This window comes from Tamandua tetradactyla, chromosome 6 (genome assembly GCF_023851605.1).
Source record: "Tamandua tetradactyla isolate mTamTet1 chromosome 6, mTamTet1.pri, whole genome shotgun sequence".
Taxonomy (NCBI): Eukaryota; Metazoa; Chordata; class Mammalia; order Pilosa; family Myrmecophagidae; genus Tamandua; species Tamandua tetradactyla.
The window spans coordinates 168260299-168281355 of NC_135332.1; the positions used below are offsets into that span (position 1 = coordinate 168260299).

General features: G+C 42.9%; 1 protein-coding gene across 3 annotated transcripts in view; it reads right to left on the reverse strand.

Annotated features, from left to right (window-relative positions):
- Positions 1-21057, reverse strand: part of ANXA13 (annexin A13) — a 56695-nt gene continuing 35638 nt past the window's right edge. For 2 of the 3 annotated variants that reach the window (XM_077167593.1, XM_077167592.1), the window contains 7 exons: positions 19782-19815; positions 19602-19681; positions 17513-17581; positions 16895-16996; positions 12559-12634; positions 9000-9112; positions 1-777 (listed from right to left, as the gene is read on the reverse strand). In XM_077167593.1, coding sequence (XP_077023708.1) covers positions 658-777; positions 9000-9112; positions 12559-12634; positions 16895-16996; positions 17513-17581; positions 19602-19681; positions 19782-19815 — 594 coding nt within the window. In that variant the 3' untranslated portion in view covers positions 1-657. The other variant, XM_077167594.1, reaches the window with a different exon arrangement.

Genomic DNA, 21057 nt, shown 5'->3' on the forward strand with positions numbered 1-21057 from the left:
TTGGTGAATATTATCCCTAGTTACGTTTAATAAAGGCAAGTCAGCTATCCCTTTGCTGTCAGCCTGGATTACTGTCCTTGGGGATTATTAATAAATATAACCATTTACATTTCCCAAGTATATTTGGATTTTACCAGTCATATATTTCTAGGCCAAGAGCCAAGACGAATCAACCCAATCTTTGGAAAAGCAGCTGATGGAAGCATAAAACCTGCAACTTTAATTATCATTTAGCCTTTGGAATTGAATACACAGAAAGAAAGTTAGTTAATTGGGGTAAATTTACTCTTTACCCCCAAAATACACACCCTGGGTGCTGCACATTTTTCCAAAAAATATTATTACAGATTTGTGCTTTTTTTTTAACAACATGCAGTTTCATTTGTGCCTAGAACACACTGAATTACCATGCTAAAGGAAAGGGAGGAGGAAGCCCAGATACTTGCTAAGCAGTGTTCAGGGTGACTTGCCCAAGCCATTGGAGGCTGCTGCCCTTTACTTAAAACAGCTTGGCCTGGCTGCACTGATCAAACTGCCTAGGGAATGATCCAGGATCCTTGAGGGTCTTGCATGCTGGAGTCCCATTTACAAATCCAGTTTGGAGCAGGCTCTTGAGAAAGATGGGACCTCCCTGTGCTGCTCCTGCTCTGACTTGGCTCAGTGCAAGAGGGCCACCAGCAGTTTCCGGAAGTCCCCAGATGTGTCAGAGCGAACCATGTCAGTGAGAGACTGCTGGTACTTCTCTTGGAACTTTGCTTTTATCTCCTGAAGGTCAATCTGTAGGAGAGAGAACAATAGCCAAGGAACACAGGCACCTAGAGTGTTCACCACAAATGGCAGGCACTCTTCTAACTGAGAGTTTTATGCTCATTTGCTAATTTATGCCATAAAAACAAGTGGGAGCTATTATTATTTCTGTTTTGCAGATGAGAAAAGGAAAGCTGAGTTCAGGTCTGCAAAGGCCTCAGAAAAGATGTTCAACTTCGCTGGCTATTAGGGAAATGCAAATCAAAACCGCAATGAGATATCACCTGACACCTACTAGAATGGCCATTATCAAAACCAAAACAAAACAGAAATGCCCATCAATGGACGAGTGGCTAAACAAGCTGTGGTATATACACATATTCTGCAGCTGTGAGACAGAATAAAGTTATGAAGCATGAAACTGTGGATGAAGCTTGAAGACATTATGCTGAGTAAGATTAGCTAGAAACAAAAGGATAAATACCATATGATCTCACGAATATGAACTAACATTAAGAGTGAACTTTGAGAGTTAAAGTTAAGAACATAAGTTTTCAGGAGGTAGAAAGAGGGTTGAGATTGGGCATTTGGTGTTGAAGGAATACAGAATGTGAAATGGGACTGATTGTAAAATTTCAGAAATGGATAGCACAATACTATCTGATGTTAGCACACTAATATAAGTCCACTGAATGAAGCTGAGTGTGCTTGAGGGAGAAGGACTTGGGGCATATATGACACCAGAAGGAAAGACAGAGGATAAAGACTGAGAATGCCTAGAGTGGACAGTGATGATGATTAAATGTACAAATATAAGAATGTTTTTGCATGAGGGAGAATAAGTAAATTGTTGAAAGTTGGATGGTATCTAGGAAAAAATGCAATCAATGCAAGCTAGGGTCCATAGTCTACAGTGACATTGTAATATGCTTCCACTGAATGTAACAAAGGCATTATGCCAAAACTGAATGTCAATAAGCAGGGGATATGGGGAAGGGGTATGGAATACTTGTGGAAGAAAAGGAAATGATTTCATATAGATTATGGTGGTGAAGGTATGACTATGTGACTATACCAGGAACCATTGATTTTTTTAGTTAGGTTGGATTCTATGATGTGAGAATAAAACTGTTTGGAAATGAACAGTGAGAAACAAGTGCTAGAGAAAATGTGGAGAAAGAGATGTACCTATTCAGTGTCAATAGGGAAGCTGAGAGGTGCAGCCCTTGGAGGGCAGTGTGGTGGTTCCACAGGAGGCTAGGGGTGGCGTTGCCAGTTGATCCTGAAACCCCGTTGCTAGGTATGTACCTGGAGGAACTAAGAGTGGGGACACGAATGGACATTTGCACACTGGTGTTTCTGGTGGCAGTGTTCATGATTGGCAAGGGATGGAGGTGGCCTAAGGGTACAACAACTGAGGAATGGAAGGGGAACTGTGGTATATACATATAACGGACTACTGAGTGGCTACAAGAAGGAATGAAGTGAGGCATGCAACTAGGATAATGAAACTTGAGGACAGTAGGTCGATCAAATGTCAGAAACAGAAAGTCAAATATTATCATGCCTTACTCATATGGACTAAATGTAATGTAGAAACTCAGAAAATTGAAGTCAGGAGCATGCCTGATCAGATTGGGGCCTATTGTAAAGGGTCCTAGATTGTAAGCTCTTAAGCAAGCACATCTATTCTGCAGTTGTAACTGTTATTTCTAAATTCTGAGATACTGAGCTATTGGTGCATAACTGGCCATTCCCTGAAACTTCAGGTACCTATGTGACATCTGAGACTCAGAATTAAAGTTCTGAAGCTATGAAAGCCAGAATTACCCCATACAGCAACTGTTAAAAAAGTTACAATAGGGATCAGACTTCAACTAGAAATATGAATGGTCTGGATAGGACCCAGAATACTGGGTAAAGACGTTATGGTCCATATTTTAAAACTTCAACTTCTGTGTGAAACCAAAGGGAGAGATGTTTATTTGGTGAAAAATTTACATTTTGGGTAGCATATTATCTAATTTAACTTGTATGTTTAGTTTATTTGAACACCATAATTACATGGAAACTTGAATAGGGTGTGAGATCTTGTGGATTTGTACAGGTTACTGTGATGATATCCCAGAGTAATTTCGGCAGAGACTAAAAAAGTATCTGCAAAGTGCCCTTGGGGGACTGGGGAGAAAGGAGGAAATATTCAACTTCCCCTTTGGGGGATTTCCTAATATTCTCACAAGCAGTGGGGACAACCAATTCAATAGTCTGAGTTATTGGTCTTGGGGTTCACCCCTATGAAACTTATTCCTGCAAAGGATTAGCTAAGCCTACTGATAAGTATGCCTAAGAGTCACCCCCAGAGAACCTCTTTTGTTCCTCAGATGTGGCTTCATTCTCTCTAAGCCACCTAGGCAGGTGAACTCACTGCCCTCCTTCGTACATGGGACAGGACTCCCAGGGTTCTAAGTCTCCCTGGCAACTGGAGACAGGACTCCTAGAAAGGCATGAACAACCAACTTTGACTCAAGAAGAAATAGATGATCTCAACAAACCAATCACAAGTAAAGAAATTGAATCAGTCATTAAAAAGCTTCCCAAAAGGTCCAGGACCAGAAGGCTTCACATGTGAATTCTACCAAACATTCCAGAAAGAATTAGTGCCAATCCTGCTCAAACTCTTCAAAAAAATTGAAGAGGAGGGAAAGCTACCTAATTCATCCTATGAAGCCAACATCATCCTCATACTAAAACCAGACAAAGATATTACAAAAAAAGAAAACTACAGACCAACCTCTGAATATAGATGCAAAAATCCTCAACAAAATTCTAGCAAATCGAATTCAGCAACACATTAAAAGAATTATACTTCATGACCAAGTAGGATTCATCCCAGGTATGCAAAGATGGTTCAACATAAGAAAATCAATTAATGTAATACAACAGATCAACAAATCAAAGCAGAAAAATCACATGATCATCTCAATTGATGCAGAGAAGGCATTTTACAAAATTCAACATCCTTTCCTGTTGAAAACACTTCAAAGGATAGGAATACAAGGGAACTTCCTTAAAATGATAGAGGGAATATATGAAAAACCCACAGCTAATATCATCCTCAATGGGGAAAAACTGAAAAGATCCTAAGATCAGGAACAAGACAAGGATGTCCACTATCACCACTGATATTCAACATTGTGTTGGAAGTTCTAGCCAGAGCAATTAGACAAGAAAAAGAAATACAAGGCATCAAAATTGGAAAGGAAGAAATAAAACTATCACTGTTTGCAGACGATATGATACTATATGTTGAAAACCCAGAAAAATCCACAGCAAAACTACTAGAGCTAATAAACAAGTACAGCAAAGTAGCAGGTTACAAGATCAACATTCAAAAATCTGTAGTGTTTCTGTACACTAGTAATGAACAATCTGAGGGGGAAATCAAGAAACGAATTCCATTTACAATTGCAACTAAAAGAATAAAATCCTTAGGAATAAATTTAACTAAAGAGACAAAAGACCTATAGAAAGAAAACTACAAGAAACTGTTAACAGAAATCACAGAAGACCTAAATAGATGGAAGGGCATACCGTGTTCATGGATTGGAAGACTAAATACAGTGAAGATGTCAATTCTACCTAAATTGATTTACAGATTCAACGCAATACCAATCAAAATCCCAACAACTTACTTTTCAGAAATAGAAAAACCAATAAGCAAATTTATCTGGAAGGGCAGGGTGCCCCGAATTGCTAAAAGTATCTTGAGGAAAAAAAAGGTGAGGTCTCACGCTGCCTGACTTTAAGGCATATTATGAAGCCACAGTGGTCAAAACAGCATGGTACTGGCATAAAGAAAGATATATTGACCAATGGAATCGAATAGAGTGTCCAGATATAGACCCTCTCATCTATGATCTTTGATAGGCAGTCAAGCCAACTCACCTGGGACAGAACAATCTCTTCAATAAATGGTGCCTAGAGAACTGGATATCCATATGCAAAAGAATGAAAGAGAACCCGTATCTCACACCCTATACAAAAGTTAACTCAAAACGGATCAAAGATCTAAACATTAGGTCTAAGACCATAAAACAGTTAGAGGAAAATGTAGGGAAATATCTTATAAATCTCATCATTGGAGGTGGTTTTATAGACCTTACATTCAAAGCAAGAGCACTGAAGAAATAAATAAATAACTGGGAACTCCTCAAAATTAAACACTTTCATGCATCAAAGAACTTCATCAAGAAAGTAAAAAGGCAGCCTATACAATTGGAGACAATATTTGGAAATGACATATCAGATAAAGGTCTAGTATCCAGAATTTATTAAGAGATTGTTCAACTCAACAACAAAAAGACAGCCAACCCAATTACAAAATGGGAAAAAGACTTGAACAGATACTTCTCAGAAGAGGAAATACAAATGGCCAAAAGGCACATGAAGAGATGCTCAATGTCCCTGGCCATTAGAGAAATGCAAATCAAAACCACAATGAGATATCATCTCACACCCACCAGAATGGCCATTATCAACAAAACAGAAAATGACAAGTGCTGGAGAGGATGTGGAGAAAGAGGCACAATTATTCACTGTTGGCGGGTATGTCAAATGGTGCAACCGCTGTGGAAGGCAGTTTGGCGGTTCCTCAAAAAGATGAATATAGAATTGCCATATGACTTGGCAATACCATTGCTAGGTATCTACTCAGAAGATATAAGGGCAAAGACACAAATGGACATTTGCACACCAATGTTTATAGCAGCATTATTTACAATTGCAAAGAGATGGAAACAGCCAAAATGTCCATCAACAGATGAGTGGCTAAACAAACTGTGGTATATACATACGATGGAATATTATGTAGCTTTAAGACAGAATAAACTTATAAAGTATGTAACAACATGGATGGACCTTGAGAACAGTATGCTGAGTGAGACTAGCCAAAAACAAAAGGACAAATACTGTATGATCTCACTGATATGAACTGACATTAGTAAATAAACTTGGAATATTTCGCTGGTAACAGAGACCATCAGGAGATAGAAATAGGGTAAGATATAGGGTAATTGGAGCTGAAGGGATACCGACTGTGCAACAGGACTGGATACAAAAACTCAGAAATGGACAGCACAATACTACCTAACTGTAATACAATTATGTTAAAACACTGAATGAAGCTGCATGTGAGAATGAGAGAGGGAGGAGGGCTGGGGACATAAATGAAATCAGAAAGAAAAATAGATGTTAAAGACTGAGATGGTATGATCTAGGAATGCCTAGAGTGTATAATAATAGTGACTAAATGTACAAATTTAAAATATGTTTTTGCATGAGGAAGAACAAAGGAATGTCATTATCTCAGGGAGCTGAAAATAGATGGCAATTAATATTTTAAAATGTCACCTTATGTGTGAGACTAAAGCAAAAAATGCTTATTTGTTACAAAATTTATATTTTGACTAGTGCATTTCCTAATATAACTTATGTAGATAGTTTGATAGAACACCATAAGTACATGGAATCTCAGGTAGGACATGAGATTTTGTTGGTTTGTCCAGAGTGATGCCCCGATGAATCCCAGAAGTGATTGATCAGTGAGTGGAAAAGTATTTGCAAAGCCCCCTTCGGGGAGTGGTGAGAATGGGGAGAAATGCAACTTCCCCAAGTTGAATTCTTGATATTCTCACAAGCAGTGTGGACAACCAAAGCTATAGGCTGAGCCCCCAGTCTTGGGGTTTGTTCATATGAAACTTAACCCCACACAGGATAGGTCAAGTCTACTTAAAATTTAGGCCTAAGAGTCACTCCCAAGAGAGCCTCTTCTGTTGCTCAGATGTGGCCTCTTTCTCCAGCCAACATAGCAAGCAATCTCACCACCCTCCCCCTGTTAAAAAAAAAAAAAAGTCTCAGTGGCTGAGAGATTTCAAACAGACTTGAGAGGTTATCATGGAGGTTATTCTTATGCATTACAGAGATATCCCTTTTTAGGTTATGGTCTATTGGAGTGGCTGGAAGGAAGTACCTGAAACTGTTGAACTGTGTTCCTATAGCCTTGATTCTTGATGAGAATTACATAACTATATAGCTTTGACAGTGTGACCACACGATTGTGAAAACCTTGTGTCTGATGCTCCTTTTATCTGGGCTATGGACAGATGAGTAAAAAAAATAAGGACAATAGATAATAGAGGGAATAAGGGGTAAAAAAAATTGGGTAGAATGAAATATGAGTAATCAATGAAAGGGAAGGGTAAGGGGTATGGGATGTATGTTTCTTCTTTGTATTTCTCTTTCTGGAGTGATGCAGATGTTCTCAAAATGATCATGGTGATGAATACACAACTGTGTGATGATATTGTGAGCCACTGATTGTATAGTTTGGATGAACTGTATATTTGTGAGAACATCTCAATAAAAATATTAAAAAATAAAAGATGACGCCCAGCAAAAGGAGAGAAACTATGAAGAGGCAGGTGGTCTATAACCTCCTTCTCCCCTGACCTGTACAGTGCTTGGCACCTGGTGGCGAGCTGGCAGGAGGGAGGGGCGGGAAGGAGGGTCAGTGTTGGGGGCAGGGCACGGGGCTCTGTTCTCGAACCTGCTGTGTGACTCCAGGGCATTAGGAAATCCCACCAAGCTTTACCTGGTGGGGCCTGAAGCACGCTGAGGAAAGACTCCCACATCTGGAGATGACCCAGGGCACGTGGTCAACACTGAGATAGGGCAGAGTGTCCTGGAATAAAACACTCTGTGGCCACGTTGGGGTGAGCATGATACCCTGCAAGCCCCTCTGGATTGATCCAGTGCCCTGGAGTCCTTTGAATCCTTGGTTCGCTCTGTGGCCAACCTGCCTCCTTTGGGTCCCTCAAGATCTCTCAGTTTGGCTGAGAGGTCAGTTGCTAAGAGACAAGAGGCAGAGAGACAGTGACTTGGAGAAACAAGGGAAAGAGGGTGATTTGGGGCAAGGGGGGAGAGAAAAGAGAACATGCAGGAGAGTGACAGAGAGACTGGGAAAGGGAAAGAAGGAGGAACAAGGAAAGGGGACTTGAAGAGAGAAAGAGAAAGATGAGTAGTGCAGGAGGAAGATGGGGAAGAGAAATTCCAGGAATAGAAATAAAAATGAAAGAACTGTCTTGTTGCTGCTAAGCTATATTTTAAAACAGTGTCAGCTGTTAAGTATTATTTGTCAAAAAACTGTGGATCAGATTGTGGGTTGGCATCTTTACCCCTTCATTTGACAGGTTTTGGAGGGAAGATGTGTGTGGTTTTCAAGTGCTCAGTTCCACTTACTTCTCCAAGCTTCTCCTACTGCCACAGAGCGACATTTTGTAACCCCTTCTGTCTGTGGCCTTATGTTCCAAAATGTTAGCTGTGAATCTGGACAGCTGTTCCCATTCTTTTGGCTACTCATTTCCCTGTTCTTTCCTCTTATACTCATGCATTCCTCAACATGTGGCTGATATTGTCCCCAAAGGGCAAAAACTGGGTTCTTTTTTGATTTTGGGTGGGGGGGAGGGAGCAAAAAATCATACTCTTTATATCATCTATCTATCTATCTATCTATCTATCTATCTATCTATCTATCTATCTATCATCTATCTATCTATCTATTATTAATGTATTTAGATATATAAAGCACACACATGCACATATATATAGTACATAAACAGTTACACAGTATAACTATAGTGTTACAATTTTTTGGGGGGGGTGATTAGGGAAAAAGTGTCTAAAAAAGCTCTGGGTGGGGGTGGGAGGGAAATAATGAACAGAAGGTTGACAAACACTATCTTACACTGGTATGTTTCTTGTGCAAAATTGTGCTTCTGCAGTGTGTTCAGTTAAATAAATGCCTAGCTTGGGTGTTGGGAAATCATGGGTCTGTTGTCCATGGTGCTGGGTGACCTCATCAGCCCTTAACCTTTCAGTGTTTCTGTTTTGACTTCCTTAAACTGGAGCCGAACCTAGCTGTACCATCATCTCACAGCAGCTCGGTAAGCTATCCCCTGCACCCCGCCTCCAGCTCACCGGTACTGTTAATGACAAAAATAGAAGCTGGAATCATTATTGTGTTTTTATAAAAGGAAACAGATTGAAGCATAGCCCAATGTCTTCTACAAATTCTGGGAAGGCAAGGGCATCTCTTTTCATTTTCTCTGTAAATAAGCCCTTGAAACTATTTGTTGATGACATCAGTGATGGAAAAATAGAGACATTCCATTCCAACTCTTTGGAGTGGGTCTTACCTCCGCTCTGGTCACGATAATGCGGATTAATGTCTTCTCGTCTGTCCCTGCACCCTTCATGGACTTGTATAGGCGCTCAGCAAAATAGCCCGCGCGGTCCTGGGCACACCTCACTGGGCAGGAGGGAGGGAAAAGAGAACGTGAGGGTTTCATGTTTTACTGAATAACGTGGAGACACTCAGAAGGAGAAGAGATGGCTCGGTTTGTCACCTGGCTGCCCCTGGAGCTGACTTAATTGTGTGGCAGATGTTTGGTGGAGGTGACAGCATCTTGTTGTGTAATGGGGTCTGGAAGATTCCGCCGGGGTCAGGGCACAAGAGCTCAACCCCAGAGCCAGGTGAAACCAGCTCTTACAAAAGAGAACTACCTCATCCCTGGAGTGCCTGTGGAGGAGGTCTACAGCCACCCTCAGGCTCTCCCTGCAAAGTTCATGGTTCTCATCAGCAGAAAGATCTCATAACTAAGTGAAATCTTGGATGCTTGGAGTTCAGTCCTGAATTGAAATAGATTGGCTGACCCGCAAACTTGCTGTAATAAAACTTCATAATCTTGAAGGTTTATTTGGTTGGACTGTGGCCTGTTTTCCTGTGCTAAACAACCTCACTATCCTTTGTTTTTCCTTGTGGGGTTTGTTTTCTGAGTTGCATCTCTGAGTCCTTTCCAAGTTCCCCACAATCTTCTCAGTTTGAGGCCTGGGATGTGGGCTTGAAGAAATGTTTGATCCTTTCTACAGATCCCCTTCTGAGGAAGCTGGCATTTGCTCTTTTCTGGCCCTCCCCTGGCCTGCCACTTTGATCTAAATCCACAGATTGATGAAGCATGGTTTCTATTCATCAACCAGGTGGGAGGGTTTCTTTCCACGCCTAGCATGAATCACTATTTTTCTCCCCTCCACCTGGGCATATTGACCCATCATGGCTGATACTTTGAGTGGAATGAACCATTGATTTTTTAGGTTGTTGACAATTCTCTGGAAGACTTAAAATTATTTGGTGTTGGTGATTAATACAGGGTGAATTCAGCATATGAGTGGAACGTGCATCCTTAATATGCCCTTTAATGGAGACCCTTGTTTTCTAGGTAATTGTTGCTATGGTTGATGCTCAGCAGCAAGGGAGAGGAACAGGAATAGGGAAGGAGACGCTAGTTTGAGTGTCTGTCTCCTATTCTAGGCTGCATGGCAGCCATCAGCGTTTAGAGGAAAAGAAAAGCTCAGACCCAGGGAGATGGCCTCTTTATCCTGAGAATAATCCAAATGTTGCTGGATTGGAGGAGGGCTTGTCGATTTGGGGAATAGCATATTTGAGACTGTGATCCCAGACAGTTTTAGCAGGTGAACCCCAAAAGGCTTTCCTGAATGCTCCCATGCAGTACTAATTGATACTGGAAAGACTGCTTGCCTCAAGTCAGTGTTTTCCATATCTACATATGTGTGTTCTCCCCTGACAGTCCTTCTTTCTGGTATTTTTTGAAGAAAATGTCCATTTTTCTATTGTATATAATCCATGTCTATGAACAATCTTCATTATTTACAGCAGGAATCCCTCAAAAGGTTAGATGGATATAGCTAATAAAGACATGGAAATAAAACTATTTATCAAAAGAGAAGAACAGGATAGTTTTATCTCTTGTGTCTCCTTGCCGTCAGAGCAGGGGTTCTCAAATAAAGTGAACAGAAGAGAATTATTTGGGGGTGTGCAGAAGTGTGGCTTCCTGGGCTCTATTCTTGGGGATTCTAATGGGTAATCTGGGGTGACGCCCAGGAAACTGCATTATGACAGTCTTCCCCTAGTTGGTTCTGGTGAAGAGGCTGCAAGTGTGCATCATTTGGTCTCAGAGCCTCCTCCTAGATGGTTTCCATAAATTGGCATCTTTATGAGTTAGGTGGGAGTGGGGGTGTGTGTAAAAAATACAGTCATGAAGTTATTTCTACTTCTTTGTATGGTATATTCTCAAGGTCTTTTCTAATCACTTTTACTTCCCTGGCTATGCCTTCCCCTTCCATTTGATGGTCCTCAACTCCTCTCCTGCCTGGGTTTTCATCTTTCCTGTAGCCTGATCTGTTGACTTGTGTGTATCCACCATGGCCTTGACGTTCCTTGAGAGTTAGAATTGGGTTTTATTCACCTGTGATCGCCAGTCCTACCACAACCCCTAAGGCCCTAATATTTGCTAAGTAAATACTAAATAATGGAGCATTTTGGGTGCTCTCTTCTGGCTGCACTTCACCACTCTCCCTGACTCTCTGCACCACCACAAGTACAGAAAGAACTTATGACCTCAGATCCAGGCCAGCAGACCCTTCCTTTAAGCCCTGAGCTCTGCACCACCACAAGTACAGAAAGAACTTATGACCTCAGATCCAGGCCAGCAGACCCTTCCTTTAAGCCCTGAGGATGGTCCCCACAAGGACTCATGCGTGCACCAGTGGGGTCAGGAGTGATGGTGAGGATGCCCAGGCCCGTGTGCACCAGTGGGGTCAGGAGTGATGGTGAGGATGCCCAGGCCCGTGTGCACCAGTGGGGTCAGGAGTGATGGTGAGGACGCCCAGGCCTGTGTACGTCTTCCGAGAGGTTCTGCTCCTCTGAATGCAAAATGAAGAATGGGTGGAAAAAAAATCAATTGCGGATATTGTTCCTAAAAAATTGTTTTTTTGGCAACTGGCCCACATTTTTTAACTTCCAGCATGGCTTTTTCAGTTCTTCCTCTTCTTCTGGGGATATGCCTCTTCATTTCTTGTGCCATTTGGGACGGTGCCCTGGACTCCTCACTGTTGGAGTGTGGACAATGGACAATGCCTTCATTCCAGGGCTGGCACAGAGGAATAAAGAGCCTGCCAAACACAGTCCATGGCCCATCTCTCTGCTATTTCCTGCCTATGGGCAAAACCTGGAGAGAAGGGCCTGGTGTTTGTTTGGTACCGTCAAGACTCAGTCTCTCTCCCTCTCTTTGTAAGCAGACTTCATTCTTTCCAAGTGTTACAGGGAATCAAATAGAAACGGAAACCCTTGAGCCATCAGGCACATGCAAAAACTTGCTCAAGGATCCTAAAGTTGAGTACTTTGGTTTGATGTCATATGAACCACATTCTGGATATGGTTTCAGCTGTTGATAGAAACCCATGACCTTGGTGGGACTGTAGTGGACACCACACTGTGCCACCCAGACCCCTGATGAGGGACTTACCCCTCTGAGCATTGCCTCCTGATTGCCCACAGCTGAGTCTCTCCAGGAAACTCCCTCCTCAGGAGGGAGATGGCTTGCCCAAGGTTACAAGTGCTCCCTGGGTGTAGCCAGAATCTAGTGACTTGTTGATGTGGGGTACAAAGACCTGCCCCCCTTACCTTGGCTTTGGACATTGCAGCCTCAGAACTCCCTGTGGGACTGGCCAAGCTTCTGTTGCAAGGACATTGCATTTGACCTCTCTCTTGCCCAATGCAGCTTAGATATGTTTTTCCCAAAAGTACTTTCCCCAAACTTCTAGTTTGAAAATCTCTGTCTCAGACTCTGTTTCCAGCCAGCCCATCCTATGATAGGGACTCTCCCAACTTTACTTTACCTAGAGTTAAATAGGCCTTCTGCAGATCCCCCGATGTTTCTTCTTCAATGGACTCTTCGATGTCTTTACCGATGATCTAGAGAGACAACCAAAGTCCAGCTGTTAGTCCGATTTGTTTATGGTCTTGATCCTCTTGGGGTTGTTTCTCTACAGAAAACCCCAAACTCTTCCAGATTTAATCTTGTGGCCTTGAGGAATTCCTATCTTGCTTAATGCCTCATAGGGCTGGGGGTAGTTGCAACCCGTTTAAGAGGGGGCATTCATCATGGAGAAGGTAGTCCAGATATGACCCCTAATGGGTCTGTCACAAGCAGTGCTACTCTTTTGGCCTCAGTTTCCTCATCTGTAAAATTCAGATGTTGAAGAGAAAGTAACAGATGCCATCGCAATAATCCTTTAAATGTATATAGTATTTGAGTCTTCCAAGCATGATCTCATTTCATCCTTTCCAGTTCCACTTTTCTAGAAGGTTGTGGTTATTATCTTACCTGCACCTCCTTCGTCTCCCTTGTCCTGGGACTGGGGGACTTAGTTGCCTACAGTTTAGGTGAAGCAAGTGGAGGCTGTAAAGCCCATGACAGCAATGTGGTGTAACTTTCCTGATCAAGTGGGACTGGTGGGCTGGGAGCCAGGAGTGGGGGGCTGACATATCAAAATGTGACTTTCCTTCACTCTGGGGTGATGCCAAATGATCATGCATTTACCAGTGGCTCATATATTGCTCTGACTGGCGTGACACTGTGGGTTTCTTTTCACATATTTACAGGCACTGAATTTCAGGGTCAATTATGACTCTGCTTAACACAAATACTGCCTGGGCCAAGCTCAGGGCAGACAAATAAAGATAAAGATGAGCTCTCTGCTGGGTTTGGGGAGATGTAGTTAAGCACTAGAAATATTGAAACTTTTTTCCTAGAAATCATCTTTGAAGGATATGACAGTTGATTCTATAAATAACTGGGGACTTTGAGTATGCACCAGTGGAGCTTAGGTTGTTATTTTGAAAATCCATGTCAACAAAACATTCTTTGTGCAGGGAGGTGGCTCCAAATCTAATGAAGCCTGTTGGTGGATCTCATTGCCATCGTTCGCATGTCCAGAGGCTTGGGCGTGTGGAAATGGGGTAGATTAGAAGGGGATTGGGGGTTCTCAGTCCTGTGTCTTCCTTAGCTGTCCTCAGCCTTTCTTAAGTCTGATGTGGGAGTTGGTATTTCAGGAGGGACTGGATTCACTTTCTCATAAAGGCAGGATTGTTGTTCTGTAGACTGAGATTACATTTCAAGAGGACATCTTGTTCATACAGGTCTGCATTTACTAAAAAATCTTATGAAACCACTTTTTGTTTCTGTTGTTAATGCTGGGCCAGACTGTATTTCTGCAATTTTATGTGTCATCTCAGCCTACAAAAAAGATGAAAGTAGAAGGGCACAACTGTTGGGGGTGAGGGCATAGGCTTCTTCTAGCCTAGGTGCTGACACCACGTTTGGGCCTTCTCAGGACCTCTTTGTTGCACAACTCCAGGGGGCACTATTCATGCAATACAGAGTGAGCCATGCCTGTATGGAGTTTGGCAACGAGATGGTACTGTGCCTCTTCTCTACCTACCTCCTGCCCCCAGCCGCTTCCTGGTTGCTACCTCCGTACCTCCATGGTCCCATCATGGCCCCGCCACGGCCCCTCCATGGCCCCTCCATGGCCCCAGGGGACACAATTTGAAAAATGAGTGGCTGGCCCAAGCTCTAGTGACTCTTCTCTGAGAGTGGTAAGCTTTTCCCTTCAGTTACTGGAACATTTCATTCTTGGGGAGTTCTTTGGGGAGAAACCTGGATCTCAGTTCCCGAATACCCATTCCCAGGGTGGATTCCAAACAAGCCCCAGAGGCCTCTGGCTAAATAGGCAGCAGTGCTTGTAGCGAGCTTACTAGAAGAACTGGGGAGACATTTCTGTCTTTGAAAACCAATCCCCCCAAATTTTATGGTATGCTTTACAATAGAGCCTTATGCATTCTGTCTTTGACTATAGCAATTAAAGGGCTTTACAGAGGGGAGAGGAGAATTGGTGAGGAGGTGTGGAGGTAGCAGTGTGGTGGTTATGTCTACCTACAATTCATACTGACCTCTGTTTGGGAACTTAATTTGGCTTTATAAGGGTCGTGCATACTTTCATATTTGGTAAAACTTGAGACTAATATAAAAATCTTGTATTGTGCAGCAGATTGGGGAAGCTCTATTGTCTGAATCGGGATTGCTGAGAGCATTAGCAGGTAAAAGTCAGGCCTAAAGAACAAATAAAGGGCAAAAACTTGAGTTCTTGTGCCCCAAATCCACACTATGCCAGGGCAACCTATGCCACATAAAGCACTGCAGTGATGTCATGCTAACATCTTAGTGTTTATGGTCAGAGACCATCAGAAAACTTACAGAGCCAGGGTAAAAAGCAAAATTAATGATAAAGTTCAAGACGAATAATGTTAAAGCAAGCTTTTTTTCGACAGCTGAGTCAGTAACCTTTTAGAGAAGGTTTCATGTAAAGAATCATCAAATCAATAGATTACCTTGCCCATTTCAGCTTTGGCCCTAATTTCTGACACTATTTGGTACACATAGGAAGACCCCCAATAGCAACAGCTAATGTTACTGAGCACCTACTGCATGCCTTCAATCCATATAATAACGCTATAGAGTAGATGCTATTGTCCCTATTTCGCAGATGGGGAAACTGAGGCACCAAACCTTTAGTAACCTGTTCAAGATCACACGATTACTAGTCTAGAACTGACTTCTCAAACTTCAGTATGGATCAGGATCACTCGGAAGACTTATTAAAATACAGATTGCAGGACCGCCAACCCAGGGAATCTGATGCAGTAGTTCTGGGGTGGGGACTGAGCATTCTCGTTTGTAACACGTTCTCAAATGCTGCAGCTGCGGCTGTTTCGGGATCAACTTCGAGCACATGCACATTCACTCCTGTGCATGCGTGTGTCTACAGTGATCACCAGTGACAGCCATGCCAGACGCTCCAGTCGTGACCCCCGTCACGTGAGAAGAGGGTCATGGAGAAGTTCTCCAGCTCAGGGCTCCACAGCTTCGGGCATGCGGGCCAGGGGAGTGCAGGGTCAGCTGCCTTTGATCATGATGCTGGGCATGGTTTGAAAGGGAAGGGCCCCAAAGGCTTATATACAGTAATGATAACATTCCAAAATGTTACTGTCTTTTCATCCGCTGGCAACACGTAGGAAATGCTATTTCTAGTGAGGAGCGGCCAGCTCCAGCTGAGGTAGACGCGCAGGCTGGGGAGTCTTGGAGTCCTCATCCACTCTCTGCTACCAGCTTGCTGTGTGGTCCTGATAAGTTGCAGATGGTTTCTCACTCATAACAGAGTTTCCCTGTCCAGCAGTTCTGCATAACAATAGCTGTTCGTCCTCATTAGGGTTACAGTTTTGCGGTGAAGATGAAACGAGATACAGGGCATAGAAGGGCTTTGAGTAGTTAAAAGCACTCTACAAATATAAAATAGGAGATAAAAAAATCTGATACTCTACAAAAGACTTTTTGAAATTAAAGACTACTTTTCATGGGAGGATTTACCGCTATGTGTCTTGACATAGCTGACCCATGGTTGGCTTAAAAATATCGTTAGATTAAAAATATACATCTACACAGCCTCGCAGGAGTCTGTCTCTGACGTGTATCATATCTGTCCTTAGAGTGATAGGCACTGTTTTTCTGAATGCAAAGGCGGGGTAAAAAGAATAGCAAATGTGTATGCTTACCACATGCTGTTCTGAGCCTGCCTTTTGCATTTACCTTATTTAACTCTTAACCCATGAGGGGGTCATGATGATCATGTCCCTGTTTCACAAATGGGGAAACTGAGGCACGGAGGGGTTAGGCCACTTGCCAGTGGTGGAACCAGGAATTTGAACCTGGATCTTGTGACTCTCGTCCTTTACTCCTAAACACGAGGCTCCTCCGCCTTCCCAGCCTCTGTTGTAAAGCAGGGCTTCTCATTTGGGGCTCGATCACCCTTTATTGTAGGGGGCTGTCCTGTGCAGCATTGTTGGATGCTTATCAGCATCCCTGGCCTCTACCTGCTAGACGCCAGAAGCAAACTCCTCACCCCCCACCCCAACCCTCAACACCATCAATTGTGACAATAAAAAACAACTCTAGACATTATGAATTGTTCCCTGAGGGGCTTGGTTGGAGCCAGTGCAGCCCTGTTGTAAAGGAGGCTTCCAGTTCCCCCATCACAGATTTTGGCTTATTTCTCGGAAATAGCTTAAGAGTCAGTTTTGGTGTGACCTCTGTTGCCCCAGTACCTGCTTACTTACGGTCTTATAGGCTTGGAAAGTGACTCGTAACTGTTTGGAGCTCCTCTTGGCCAAGACTTCAGCGAAAGCAAGCTCATCAGTGCCCCAGCGGCCTTCCCCTGCCTCAAAGCACCAAATGCAAACACTTTGAAAAAGACCTTTTGCAAAAAGACTGAATATACTGAACTGGGAGCATTTCCCACCCAGACCTCTCATAGGAAATTATAAAATGTGCACCAAGTAGAAGTCAAATAATGGATTGAGCACTTGAAACTTCTAACCCATGAGTGTACGTTTACATATTTATTTATATTATTTCTATTCACCCTTGTTCCAAAGTGAATCTGGGCTGGTTAACCCAGAGTATAAGAGTAGAGACAATTCTTTCAGGTTAATAAAGACTGTGTATATGAAAAAATATTTTGAAGATCTAAGCATATTTTCATATCTTAAAGATCATACTTATTTTCTAAGTAACTCCCCCTTACATGAAATAAAGATCTAAGCATATTTTCAGGTCTTAAAGATCATACTTATTTTCTAAGTAACTCCCACATGCATGAAATAAACATTTGTTGAAAATAACGTTAATCATAAAAAACAGAAAGAATTTGCCGGGCCTGGCATCTCCACACTTACATCATACAGAGCTTTGGCATCCTGACCAGCTAGGTCACTGTCAACGTCACTGCCCTCATCGCGATTAGCCTAGAAAAATTGACATCTTGTTATTAACTGGCTCTCCTGCTTGACCACAGAAAACAAAAAGAAAAAGGCATGGAAAACAGGGGGATTTCAGAGCAGGGTGGCCTGAAGCCCCATTCCGCCTGGCAAAGCATCAACACCTGCTCTTTGCTGCCATCTTTCGGGCATGCCAGTAAACAGATTAACTCTTGCGGCAACTCTTTTTCATTGTTTTTCGCAGAAACCAGGGTCACTCACAAAACGCATCATTGCCGAAGCAGGCTGGAAGCAACCTCATGATGGTCCTTAAAGTGAGTACCTTGGAAAGCAAGGGGTCTTTCTTCCAAAATATCAAAATTTTCCACCCGGGGTCCCAGGGTGGAAGAACCCTAAGAGTTGGCCATGGAAGGGTTTCCTGGAGTCTAACCTATGGCCTTCGTGGTAGGCAGCATTCTAAGATGACCCCTAATGAACCATGACCTTGGATAGTCCTCTCCCCTTGAGTGTGGACCAAACCTGTGGCTATGATGGGATATCACCCCCCATGCTATGTTATATGGCAAACAGATTTTTACAGATGCATTTAAGATCCCTAGTGAGTTGAGTTCATCAAAAGGGAAGTCTCTTGGGTGGGTCTGACCTAATCAGGTGAGCTTTTTCTTAACATTTTTTACTGTGAAATATAACATATATCCAAAAAAAAAAAAAAAAGCAATGAATTTCAAAGTACATTTTAACAAATAGTTATAGAACAGATTTCAAAGTTTGGTATGGGTTCCAGTTTCACAATTTCAGGTTTTTCCTTCTAGCCGCTCCCAGACACTGGAGGCTAAAAAGAAATATCGATATAATAAATCTGTAATCATATTATTTGTTAATTCCTAATTTCTCTACCTCCTCCTCTCCTTTGATCCTTCTCCCAATCTTTAGGGGTAGTTGAGCTATGCCCATTCTAACTTTTTCATTGAAAAGAGGTGTCGACAGAATGGGGTAAGGGGATGGAACTAGCTGATGTTTTTGGAGAGGCTGAGACCTCTGGGTTTCAGGACTTATCTGGTCTAGGAAATCAGGTGAGCTTTTAAAAGGGGGATCCAGAGGTTAGTAATGGAAGAAGGTGGAGAGGTGCCTTCTGGCAGGTCTGGAAGGTAGCGACCGCCATGTTGTGAACTGCATGTGGAGGCTACCTGCAAGGAACAGCCTCTAGGAGGTCAGAGTGGTTTCCATTCAAAGGCTGTAAGAAAATGGAAGGAAATGAGTTCTGCTAACAACCAGTGAGCTCAGAAGAGGGCCTTGAGTCTTGGATGAGAATTGTAGCCCTGGCCAAACCTTGATTTTAGCCTAGTGAGACCCTGAACAAATGAGCCAGCTCACCTGTGCCAAGACTCCTGACCCAGGGAAACTATGACATGATAAATATGTATTTTTTGGTTGCTTAGTTTGTGGCAATTTATTGTGCAGCAATAGAAAATTAATACACTCTTTCTGCTGCAGTTGACGACCATTCTCTTTTGTTCTCTGCTGCCAGCCTATCCACATTGGGAGAAATGAAACTGAGAAAATGCACAAAGTTCATAAAGACGGGTGTGTTGATGAGAAAACAGTATCAGACAGGGCCGCTCCAAATGCCCAGCTTTCCTGGCCAAGCTCCTTGTACTTGTTCTTCTAGGCCTAGACTTGGGGTAAATTCTGGAAGTAAGTGCAGGGATGTGTGTGCAAAAGTCCCTGCTTAGGGTCGGATGCTCTGGCTCTTGCTTCTGAGCTGGGTTTTACTGGCTGTGTGAACTGGGGAAGGTTATCCACCCTCTCTGGGCCTGAGTTTCTCATTGGCAAAATGAAGCAATGATACTTAATGAGATAAACATTAACCAAGTAGGATCATAAACTTCAAAAGAGCTGGGATGATGGAGCACTGGTTGAGTATCCCTCAATATTTTTTCTTTTTAATAAAAGAGATGTCTATTTACACTGCCTTTTTTGTCATGACACCATGTTGAAAGAGAAATTTCCCAAGGTCATAAGGTGGGTGAGACCTCTTTACTCTTACCTGTAAGAGGGACACCAGAATTTTTTTTAGGTTTCCACTTGTATCACCTTTGACATCTGATTCAAGGCTCCTGTCAAATACTTTTAAGGAAGGAAAAAGGAGGGAAGGAAGATTTATTTTCCTGGAGGTATCTTGAAATGAACAATTCTTTATCCAAAGTCAGAACAAAAGGTCACTTACACCTTTGGTAGGCCTCTTTCATGGCAATGATTTCCTAGAGAAGTGATTAAAAAAAAAATCAATACTCCAAGAAGGGGTTAATCAATAAGAGACACAGACGTACAGAGGGAAGGGCAGAAGCCTGTCTCTGGACCTGAGCTGCCTTCCCAGCATCCTCCTGGGAGGGGCAGTCCCTATGTGTCAGTGCACAGAGCTGGAACAGGTGCCTGGAGATGGGAGGGGCCCTCTCCACGCAAATATTTCAAACCGTGCAAGTGATGCATGCCTATGTCTCCTTATTTAAAGATGGAATTATTGTAGCTTCCACCACCTCCCCACCCTCTCTCATGCCCCCTCTTCCACCTAAGGAACCAGCTTTAGAAGTCTGGTATGCATCTTCTCAAGTGTTTTTCTTGCATTTTTATTTGTGTAGATGTAATTCTGAAAATATATAGAATTGTTTGGTGTGTGTGCTAGGTGTTTAAAAAGTGGAATCTTATTTCATCCTTTTTCTTGAATGCTGTATGGCAGGGTCACATTTCATTCCTCTTCGATGTGACTATTCCATTATTGCAGCACCATTTGTTGCTTGTTTTTTTTTTTTAGGAAATACATGGGCCGGGAATTCAACTTGGGTCACCCGCATGGCATGCAAGAATTCTACCACTGAACTACCTTCGCACCCCTTGTATCATTCTTCGAATCATTTTTTTCACTCATTAATGTCTTGGAGATCTAGCTGTGTTCCTTCAGGGATAGTCACCAAGTGACTATCCTGCATGATGCCCCATCCTACAGTAAGCCAGTGTCATCGGCCAGCCTCCTCTTGGTGGCAATTTGGTTATTTCCAATTATTCTCTACCTCAAACAAGGCTGCATTCAGTAGACAACTGGCTGAGTGCAGGAGTGCAAGTTTCTCTCTAGGATGTGTACCAGGAAGAACAGCTTCACATTTCAATGGTTTGAGCCAAGTTGCCCGCCTGAGGAGCTGCCTCAGTTTACACATGAACAAGCGATGCATACGAGCTGGAAAGTCAGTGGGCAGCCACGGGGAGGGGAGGGCGGGGAGGAGCTTGGCCGCCTTGCATTGGTGGGTGGGAAGCCAGTGGGAGCTGACCACTTGCTTGTGCAGCTCCCTCCATCTTCCAGCCCACTTCTAGCCTCTGTCTGAACCCCAGGCCTGCTCTCTCTATGTTTCTTCTCTTTACTCTCAGATATATCAGACTGGAAAAAATGCCATGCTTAATGGTTGAGGGCAGAAGCTGAAAGAAACTTGGGGGAAAAGCTGTGGTCAAAT